General features: G+C 35.8%; 1 protein-coding gene and 1 pseudogene across 3 annotated transcripts; one reads left to right on the plus strand and one right to left on the minus strand.

Moving 5' to 3' along the window:
- Positions 1-282: 282 nt before the first annotated feature.
- Positions 283-5,758, plus strand: LOC145155151 (RNA helicase family protein). 3 transcript variants are annotated; one of them, XM_079075581.1, is made up of 12 exons: positions 283-589; positions 746-891; positions 1,021-1,120; positions 1,199-1,774; positions 1,879-2,082; positions 2,179-2,334; positions 2,408-2,715; positions 2,804-2,963; positions 3,089-3,555; positions 4,713-4,899; positions 4,974-5,342; positions 5,443-5,758. In XM_079075581.1, the coding sequence occupies exons 1-12, from the start codon at positions 335-337 to the stop codon at positions 5,572-5,574; spliced, it is 3,060 nt and encodes a 1,019-aa protein (XP_078931707.1). In that variant the 5' UTR covers positions 283-334; the 3' UTR covers positions 5,575-5,758. The 3 variants fall into 3 exon arrangements, with proteins under 3 accessions (XP_078931707.1, XP_078931708.1, XP_078931709.1); XM_079075582.1 differs by having other exon boundaries at positions 513-604; XM_079075583.1 differs by lacking the exon at positions 283-589 and having other exon boundaries at positions 772-891; positions 1,017-1,120.
- Positions 5,759-9,180: 3,422 nt separating this feature from the next.
- LOC145155187 (E3 ubiquitin-protein ligase PUB23 pseudogene) lies at positions 9,181-10,681 on the minus strand (annotated as a pseudogene).
- Positions 10,682-11,102: the final 421 nt, after the last annotated feature.

The following is an 11,102-nucleotide window of genomic DNA, read 5'->3' on the forward strand; positions in this document are numbered from 1 at the left end:
TATTTATTTAAAAAATATCACAAAATGACAAGTGTGAAAACTCATTAGAGATTGACATGTGGCAAAATTATTTTCATTTATTATAGTAGATTTTATAAATTTTATCTTGATATTACTAAAATATGTTGATAACACTAGAATCACATGAAATTATTACATTTATAAAAATTTTTATAAATTTTTATATATTACATTTATAAAAATTTTTAAACAACTTGAATTTTCTAACCTTTTTTTTTTGCTTGGTAGCTGGGTTTCTATTTTTCAACTCCGTCTGTCTCACATTCCACTCAACCTGGCCATCATCATCCCTATAAAAACCGAGTCTAGTGCGATGCGAGTGCATTTGCGCTCGTTTTCTCCGCGTTTCATCACTAATTGCTGCTACTTCTCAACTACTATTCAGTTCACTACGACATCCATGTCTTACCGCCCTAATGCTCAAGGCGGCCGTCGCGGTGGCGGTCGCGGAGGAGGTCGAGGAGGTGGTCGCCGTGGTGGCGGTGGTGGAGGTGGAGGTGGAAGAGGTGAACAGAGATGGTGGGACCCTGTTTGGCGTGCTGAGCGGCTTAGACAGACGCAAGGCGAGGTTGCATTCATTTAGGTTTTTGTTTCCGTTTTACAGATGAACTTGATCTCGTTGCTAGGGTTTTACATTTTGAATGAAATCATCAACAGCTACTAATTTCTAAACACCTATAAATACATGCTTCTGATGATAGAATGATGATATGATGATTGTCAGGTTGAGGCTTTTGATAAGAACCACTGGTGGGGAAAAATGGAGCAAATGAAGAGTGGGGGAGATGTAGAGTTGATAATAAAACATTTCTTCAGTCGAGGCGATCAACAAACCCTCTCTGATATGGCATATCAGCTGGGACTTTATTTGTAAGTACTGCAATTATTTGTATGAATCGTTTAGTAATTAACCTTGTTCTCAAAACAACCAAATATCTCCAATGTTATCCACATTCTACCTTACATTACTGTTTTCGTATTTTCTTTGTGCAAAGAAAGCCATGCATACAACAAAGGCAAGGCACTTGTGGTGAGCAAAGTTCCATTACCAAACTACCGTGCAGATCTTGATGAGCGCCATGGATCTTCACAGAAAGAGGTACTACAACTACAACTACAAGCTAGTCTTTGTATACATTTTGACCTCATTCATATTTATGCCAAATCTATTTTATAGATACATATGTCTACAGAAACCGAGAGAAGAGTTGAGAATCTATTGGATAGTTCAACAGCAACTGAAAAAGTTAACAACTCTTCTACCACATTCATTCAAACTGCCAAACAATCACCCTATGAATCAGATAAAAGTACTGGAATCTCAGATAATGCTAAGAAGGCACTTAGCATTGAACTCAAAGAAAGACAGGAAAGACAGAAGGAATCTGATCGTGTTAAGGCAATGTGCTTATTCAGAGAGAAGCTTCCTGCACATAAAATGAAATATGAGTTTCTAAAAGCTGTTGCAGAAAACCAGGTTTTAGTGGTTTCAGGGGAAACAGGTTGTGGTAAAACCACACAGCTTCCTCAGTTCATTTTAGAGGAAGAAATATCATCTCTACGTGGCTCTGAGTGCAATATTATCTGCACCCAACCCCGCCGTATCTCCGCCATATCAGTAGCTGCTCGAATAGCCAATGAGAGAGGAGAAAACCTCGGTCAATCTGTTGGTTATCAAATTCGCCTAGAGTCAAATCGCTCTGAACAAACAAGATTATTATTCTGCACAACAGGAGTTTTGCTTCGAAAACTGGTACTCTGATTCTTTTCACATTTTCCTTGAATTTAATAACATAAATTGTACATTTTAAATTTCATCAACTAATATAATGTCTTCTCTGTAATGCTGATTTGTAGGTTCAAGATCCAAATCTAACAGGAATCAGCCATTTGTTAGTTGATGAAATTCACGAAAGAGGAATGAATGAAGATTTTTTATTAATTATTTTACGCGATCTTCTCCCTCAACGTCCAGATTTACGCCTTATATTAATGAGTGCTACTATCAATGCTGACTTGTTCTCCAAATATTTTGGAAATTCCCCAACCATTCATATCCCGGTATTACTTTTTCTCAATCTTCTGGAATTTTTAGCCTTCAACATTTACTTAAACATGACATTATCACATTAATCAATCTATTCCATTATATTACAGGGATTGACATTTCCTGTGCAAGAACTATTTTTAGAAGATGTACTGGAGAAAACCCGTTATTCAGTGAAATCTGAGGCTGATAATGTTCAGGGTTTTTCAAGGAGGAGGAGGAGACAACAAGAGTCCAAAACTGATCCCATTACTGAGAAATTTGAGGCATGATTATATTTTAGTGTTTATGATTGATTCAGTGCTATAAAACTTATTGAACTTAATTTTGGTGTTGTAGGAAGCTGATATCAGTTCTGTATACAAAAGCTACAGTGCAAACACTAGACAATCTCTTGAAGCTTGGAGTGGTTCAGAAACAGACTTGGGTTTAGTGGAAGCAACCATTGAGTATATCTGTAGACACGAAGGTCCAGGGGCAATTCTAGTATTTCTCACAGGTTGGGATGAAATCTCAAAGCTTCTCGATAATGTCAAGGCTAACAATTTTCTTAATAATCCCACAAAGTTTCTTGTCCTCCCTCTTCATGGTTCTATGCCTACCATGAACCAACGTGAAATCTTTGACCGACCTCCTTCTGGAACAAGGTACATCTTTGACTGTTTGACTTTTCCTACTATTTTAATCAATTCATATTGTAAGAAATTGTATTTTTTTTTTTCAATTGTTTTGCAGAAAAGTTGTTTTAGCAACAAATATTGCTGAGAGTAGTATAACTATAGATGATGTGGTTTATGTTGTGGATTGTGGAAAAGCAAAAGAGACAAGTTATGATGCTTTAAATAAGCTTGCGTGTTTGCTTCCATCATGGATATCAAAAGCTTCATCACATCAGGTCTCACTTTAGGAAAATTTTATTAAATGTTTTAGAGTAAATTACATTTTTGGTCCCTGAATATAGCAGGGACCAAAAACGTAATTTTATGGGTTGCTGATGTGATGTTTGGGTGGTGATGACAGAGACGTGGGCGGGCGGGTCGTGTACAGCCTGGCGTATGTTACAGATTGTACCCAAAAATGGTGCATGATTCCATGCTTCAATATCAACTACCTGAAATTCTTAGAACACCATTGCAAGAGCTTTGTTTACAGATAAAAAGTTTACAGCTTGGAGCTATTGGATCTTTTTTGGCTAAGGCACTTCAGCCACCTGATGCTCTTTCTGTTCAAAATGCTGTTGAACTTTTGAAGACTATTGGGGCTTTAGATGATAGAGAAGAGCTCACGCCACTTGGACGCCACCTGTGCACTCTGCCTTTAGAGCCAAATATTGGGAAAATGCTTCTCATGGGGTCCATTTTTCAATGTGTTAATCCTGCTTTAACAATTGCTGCTGCTCTTGCGTATCGGAGCCCGTTTATTCTTCCAATTAATAGGAAAGAGGAAGCTGATGAAGCAAAAAGATCCTTTGCTGGTGATTCATGCAGGTATTTATTTTTTAATCTCTTACTGAATATGAAATGGTAGCAAAATAACATATAACAATCATTGAATCATTTTATTATCTTTTATTTTTTAACTACACATTATATCAAAAATGACTTGTGCTTTATATACCATTTTAAATAGATGATGATAGATATCTAATTGTTAAAGAAAAAACTACAAAAAAGATTTCCCATTGGGGAAAATATATGATGATAGGTTTTCGTTAAATAAAGTTAGTGGGAAGCGGATGTTACAAAAATAGTAAAGCTATTATAGAAGTCAACAATTGTAGATGCTCTAATCATCCTGTATACATTGGTACTTTGCTTAATCCAAAAAGCTAGAACTTTGCTTCTACATACCTAAAAACATATTTTCATTTTGAAAACAAGGGTTAGGCTTAATATAGTATAGGGTAATCTCCAAAAAAGTCCTAATATTTTACCCTAATTTATGAAAAAGTCCCAAACTAAAATTTGTCTACGATAAAACATGAATTACCGGTAAAAATGACGATTATACTATATATAGCTATATACTAAGTATTGTATAAAATAGTGATACTAATAAGGAAGATAAAGGGGGATTAATATGTAAATAATTAAATAATATATGAATAAAAATAAAACATGGTCAAACAGTGAGGCAATGACTAATACCTAATAAATATTAAATAGAGACAGGTGCTGGAGCAAAAATAAATAAAAGAAACACATTCTAGATATCATATACAAGTATGCAACTATTAGATATAAAATATTTGCAGTGGAATATTGACTAAGAATACTAGATTAGGTCAAACTACTAAATATTATATTCTAAATAAAAAACCCTATTAAATAGTAATACCTACTAAATCTTATAAACTAAATACATCATATGGATATTAAAATACTTGCTAGGTAGTCTGTCTTGACTAGAAAAAAATAATAAATAAACAATTATGGATAAATAAGGAGAATAGCTGGGCAACAATCATCATCTGACACTTTGAGAGTTGACAAACACAAATATTCTAATCATGTCCAACACTAAAAACACACAAATCCTTACATCACAAAACGACATTGGCAATTGCTCAATTTTCATAATTTAATTTTTTTTTCCTTCCAAATCTTTGATTTCATCCATTATATTAAACTAATTATTCATGCAGTGACCACATAGCTCTTCTTAAAGCATTCGAAGGGTGGAAAGAAGCGAAACGTTCCGGAAACGAAAAATCCTTCTGTTGGGAAAATTTCTTGTCAGTTCAAACCTTAAAAATGATAGCTGACATGCGTCTCCAATTTCTCGACCTCCTTTCCGATATCGGCTTCATAGATAAATCCAAGGGCGCAAATGTAAATTCCCATCATCATCATTTTCAATCATTCCAACTAAAACATAATCTAATTTACAATGTCCGTTTTCTCAGGCGTATAACCAATACAGCGATGACATGGAAATGGTGTGCGCGATACTATGTGCTGGGCTGTACCCGAATGTGGTCCAATGTAAAAGAAGAGGAAAACGAACAGCTCTTTACACCAAAGAAGTTGGAAAAGTCGATATTCATCCAGCTTCTGTGAACGCTGGGGTCCACGTTTTTCCTCTTCCTTTCATGGTATACAGTGAAAAAGTGAAAACAAGCAGTGTGTATATTCGTGATGCCACAAATATATCGGACTATGCTTTGCTTATGTTTGGTGGTAATCTTGTTGAAACCAAAAATGGTGATGGGATTGAGATGCTCGATGGATACCTTCAGTTTTCAGCATCCAAGAGCGTGATGGGATTGATTAAGGTAACGTATACTTCGTTGTTTTTTTTTTCTACAACAAATTAGAGATTACTTCTTTCTTTTTTTTTTTTTTTTTAAAATTGGTATTGATGGAATGTTGCAGAAATTACGAGGCGAAGTTGATAGGTTATTGAATAGGAAGATTGAAGATCCGAAATTGGATGTTAATGTTGAAGGGCAAGGAGTTGTTGCTGCACTTGTTGAGTTGTTGCATAACCAGAATGTTCGCTATTAATTATTAAGCGAGCATTCGTTTTTGTTTTCACAGAGTTTCCATTCCTTTCTAGATATCATCATATACCCAACCAACTTGACAGTGACACCAACTCGTTTGTTCTTTCCAACTGTAACTTTTATTTTAAATCTTATAATTGACGTTTAAAAATAATATATTTTAAACCCAATTGTATTGGTCTTAATCGGACCCATTCTCATTTCTCAATCTCAACACCGGTCTAGACTCAAGACTCATTACTGCGCCTAATAAATAACCAACGTGGGACAAACTCAAGTTGGACCGCTCATTACTAACTAGTAATTGAGTAAATAGTAACACTACCCATACCATGGGCCATGCTTGGACCGGTTCTCATTTCTCAATGCTGAAATTTAAAAGTTTCTCTACATATGTACAAGAAAAGTTATTTTTTTTTGTCCAAAACCGACATTTAAAAAAAATGTGTATATCACAATTCAAATATATCCATGGTTAATCAACATACCTATAAGATTAGTTTTTATTATCAATCCAATCATAGATTACCATCATCTTCAACTTGGTTTAACACTTTTGATTGTCTTGTCGGACAAACTCTTGATATTTATTGATATTTATTGTTGTTGTATTGTAACTTGGAAGAGGGGGTGATAGCATATATTTTGCATAGAAATTGTGTTATTCATGTAGCTCTTTAAATTTTTGAATGTTATTTTATTTATTTGAGAGTGATAAACTCAAACATCCATCTAATCCTACTCCTAACATTATGTTTGGCGTGTCATAACCTAGATTATAAACTAACTTAATTTTTAGTTTTTTTTTTATGTTGTCATCTTTGACAAATTAAACAACAGTTTATAAGCTAGTTTTTTAAAACTATTCAGTGTAGCTTTTTACCTAAAACTTTTCTAAAATTCTCTCATATATACCTTTAATTAATTATAATAAATATTTTTTTTCTACATGTCTTTATATATTATTTTATATTTTTCAGATAGTTTATCAGTTTGGTCACCAATGATCAAACATTATTTTTTATCCGCTAGCTTATTAGATATCAACTAGTTTTTCAGCTAGCTAGTATGCTAAACATAACTTAATTCTACAACTTTTGTCCATCACATGACTTGAACCTCAAGCATTTACAAGCATTTACAGAATGGGAAGTGACATATTTTCAACATAATTGATACCCTTAGATCAATTGCTTTTTGATGTTCAAGTTTATAGTAGTTTAGTCCATTTCTTAAATGATGTTTACCGTAAGATATTGAATTTTTATTTTTGTAAAAAAGAGAATTAAAATCAATAGATTGTGTTGATAAGACTTGAGACTAATGATAAACAGCATTTAGTATGTTCAACAAGAAACAATAAAATTATAAAAACATGTGAACTGTGAAGTATAGAAGGGGTAGTCCAAAGGCCGAGTCCAATTCAGCCTGATCTTCTTGCATGATTTCATCTACCATTTGAATTTTTTACCAAATCGATATTCAAATATTGTGGATTTTCTAAGATGATAAAAGTTCGATTATTTTATTAAAATATATATTTTGTTCCAGAATTTCGTCTTCCCATAATTTATTCAAGGCCTACATGGATGCTACATTTAACTACCCTCTTTTTGTTTTCTTTATTAATACATATTAATATTAATTAAATAAATATTTGATAATACTTCCGGTGGGTGTTGGCTAGGATTGAGTATTTGACCCGGTCAGCGAAAAAAAATTGAACCAGAACCAGATCCGAACCGGGGTATTCAATCCGGTTCAAGCCGGGCCTCAGTGACGGAGCTTGAAGTTATGATTTGGGGGGCCGAAAATAGAATACGTATAAAAATTGAAGAACAGGGGGGCCAAAGTCAAACTTTATAGTTTTGGGCATAATATGTAACCTTTTTAATACTTATGAACTATATATAAAAAAAATTTGGGGGGCTGTCCCTATATATGCTCCGTCCATGTCGGGCCTGAAACCGAACACATTCATAAAGAGCACATTTACTTGTTGAACCGAACTAGAATTGGGATGTTCAGTCCAGTTCCCGGTTCTTCATTTCCCATTAAATCGATTCTCGGTTCTTCGGTTCTTGGTACGGTTCGGTCCGGGTTCGGATCGATGCTCATCCCTCGTGTTGGCTACAAACGTGGCCGTATCATATTATCATTATTATGCCCTTTCATTTGCAAAGATTGCTTTATCAGGCGTCGTACTCTTCTGAAATTAAAGAAAACATTACCCCCACCCCCTTAGAAGCACCTTTACAATTTTTATTCTAATAATTTTTCGATTTTCCATTGGTTATTAGATGAGGAGTAGTCGACACATTTCTTCGTCTTCATCTCATCCATATCTTCTCTTTGGTGCTTATATATCTGCTCCATTTAGCTTCAAAATCTTCTTAGTTACAAATTTATCTATAAAATATCAATTCAAAGCATAAGTATCATTTATCTTAAAATATATCAAATCATAGCTGAAAATACTAAGATATTACCCAAAATGTATATACAAATAAAGCTATATCAATAGTGCATTGGTTAAATTCTTTAGCATGTGACAAAATTTAGTGATAGATGTCGTTTCCTTCTTGGTGTTCATGAGCAGATTGTAGTTAAAGAATTACAAACATCTTATTGTTCAAGAATTCATTAAATTTGTCCCATAAATCCTTTGTAGTGCAATTACCAGTGGAAATTATTTGAAGTAAGTTTGGTTCGTAAGTAGAGTAGAACCAAGTTTTGACCAGCGAGTCAATATATTCCTAATCTTCAACATGTTCCCCGAATGGTTTTGATTTTACATTGAGATGACCCATCACTTTTTCACCTTTGCAAATATCCAAAAAGATTAATTCGACTGTATAGTTTGTACTTAGATCCATCAAGTGACAGTTTAAAATTAAAATGAGAATGCACATTAGTCATTGCATAGATAAGGTGATGTGATGATGGAGTAGTAGTATAGTCTGTGTTGGGAGTGGTCATGGCAAAAACAAAAAGAAAAAAAAAAGGAGAAATAAAAGACATAAACAATGCTAAGAAGTAGAGGTGAGCATTTGGACTAGACCGATTTTAGAGAAATTGGTGGACCTTGGACCGGACCTGTTGAGGCTTATTAGGTCCAGGTCCAGCTCCGGTCTGGTTTCCGGTTCTTAGACGTAAAAGTGAGCATTTGGACCGGACCGAACCGAACCGAACCGGACTGAATATTGGACCAGACATGTTTTGTAGAAATTGATGGACCTTGGACCGGAACTACGTAGGTCCAGGTCCTGAGGTCCGCTTACCATAGGTAGAGATTACTCATCTCTAACCCTTTGCGAGAGTTGTGAGTATGAAGGTTGTGTAATGGTCGGAGAAACGTTGTAGAAGACTACATAAGGAGTCACTGTGAATAGAGATGCAGCAGGAAGCAAGCAACAATGACATTGAGTAAAGTAAAGGTGTTGTCGAGTAGCAACAAATCGATGGCAGATCGGAGAGAACGCGTGAAGAAAAGAAATCCGACCTTTAAGAGAGACACAACTGATAACCCTAAGAACAATGACTTGATACCATGCCGAATTGTGCAAAGACCGCTAGGACATTCCATTGCTATAATTAATACAATAAGTTAGAAAAGGAATCCTATATATAGATACAAACATAAATAAAATTACAATTTCAATCACGGGAAAGTAATAGATCATAACCATTTTTATTTATATTTTCTTGCTCTATGATTTCAAAAATAAAAAATTTCTCGTCTAGGATGGGTATGAAACAATTAAATTGTAGGGTATGCAAAAAGAATTTTTCCAAACCCTAGAATGCATCTTTAGAATCTCACTTGCACTCTCCTTCGTCTTCCTTCCACAGTCTACTTGCAGCGCCAAACACAATTTTCCGACCACCCCCAACTGCAACATCTCTTGCAGAACACTTCTGTTGCCGGAGGATTTCGCTACCGAATGCAAGATGCTCACCGCCTTCTCGCTAGCCAAAGATGACACTCGGAAGATCTTCTTGGAAACCACCGCTAATCCACCTCCATGTTTCAACAGCTCCGATCGTCCTTCTGCGCACTGACAAAGTTGGTCTAGAACCACAATAACCATCTCCGAGACTCTCTTTTCTGTGCAATCCAGGAGGATGTCGATCAGCACCTGAACCGCCCCTGCCTCCGCCGCTTTCATCCTGTTCCGCCCCCATGGACAGACGTTGATGAGTAGCTTTAGTGTTGCTTTTGTGGCTTTCCGGGAGATTTCATCCACCAAGATTTGTACAAGCACAATGAAGAAACGAGGGTTTAATGACGTCACTTTCATGGGCTCCGCCACCTCTAACATCGCTTTTAGTAACATGACGGCGTAAGCACGTGACTCGTAACTGGTGGCGCGTTCCCTCACACGCGTCAACGTCTCAACGAAATCTCCAGTCTTTCCGAACAATGATTTAAGACTCATTGGTGACAGGTGAAGGTGGTGAAGAATGCTTAGCGCTTCGTCTGCTCCAGTCGAAATAAACTCGTCGACACCATAAACGTCTCCGGCCGGTGGTGATGACGTCATTTTATTATCCACGTTGGTTAAGATCCACGCAAGGTAATCAGCTGCACCTACTGATTCCATCAACTTTTTGTTCTTTTCGTTCTCCATAACAATCGTTTTTAACTTCTTCAAACACTTCATTTGCAGGTGAGGAGACTTTGAAGAAGAATCCTTCAAGAGTTTTACGATTTCGGTTTTGGAGATCGGAAGCCGTGGTGTTGGGAATGTCCCGATGCCAGACGACGGATTAAGGGTGCTCCATGACTGGATCAGTCGCAGGAGGGTGTGGTTCGGTGTGAGCTCAATATCAACGACGACTTGTTTGGTTACCGGACAAACTTCATTCTTCTGAGAAAACAACCATTTCTCGATGCAATCACGATCATATGTGATCCCTGTAGAGAGAGTTACAGGGTCTTTCATGATCTCAAGCGAAATTGGACATATAAAAAAGCGAGGAACTTGGACATCTTGTTCAAGATCAGCCATTAACGAATCAGGAATTTGAAGAATAAGTTAAAGAGATCGGAAAGAATCAGTTTTTGTTGTGAAGTTATCACGAATATCGATATGAATGATGCCAAATAGTGAAGAGAACTTGGTTTTATACCAAAAAGATATTAATTTTGCTAAAGAAAGTCAACACACGCAAATATTTTGACTTTTCAAAGAGAAGTTAGAAGCTCAAAGAGTGGGAAAAGTGTGTTTGTGGAGTGTGTGTAAGCATAGAATTTGCATTTTTAATCCTTTTAACTTAAATCAATTCTCAAAATAAGTTCAACCTTTCCTCCTGGAAAAGTAATCCTGGTATTTTATAGGGAGGCGCAAAAACGAACCTGCGAACCGAAAAACCGAAAACAAAATAGAAACTGACAGTTTGAGTTTGAGCTTTTTAAAATCGAAATATCGGGTTTTGTTTCAGGTTTAGAATATATAAAAACCGAGAAAAACCAACCGAAGAATTTTATGAAGCATATATATTCTGTGAAATATATACCTATCACAT

Source organism: Lactuca virosa, chromosome 1 (assembly GCF_052849685.1).
Source record: "Lactuca virosa cultivar CGN04683 chromosome 1, Lactuca_virosa_CGN04683_v6, whole genome shotgun sequence".
NCBI classification, from domain to species: Eukaryota; Viridiplantae; Streptophyta; class Magnoliopsida; order Asterales; family Asteraceae; genus Lactuca; species Lactuca virosa.

Bases quoted from the DNA above. Each gene is read 5' to 3' on its own strand.
- LOC145155151 (XM_079075581.1), top strand. From the start codon at position 335: ATGCGAGTGCATTTGCGCTCGTTTTCTCCGCGTTTCATCACTAATTGC. The intron at 2,716-2,803 runs GTACATCTTTGA...ATTGTTTTGCAG, and splicing joins CGACCTCCTTCTGGAACAAG to AAAAGTTGTTTTAGCAACAA. The intron at 2,964-3,088 runs GTCTCACTTTAG...TGGTGATGACAG, and splicing joins CAAAAGCTTCATCACATCAG to AGACGTGGGCGGGCGGGTCG.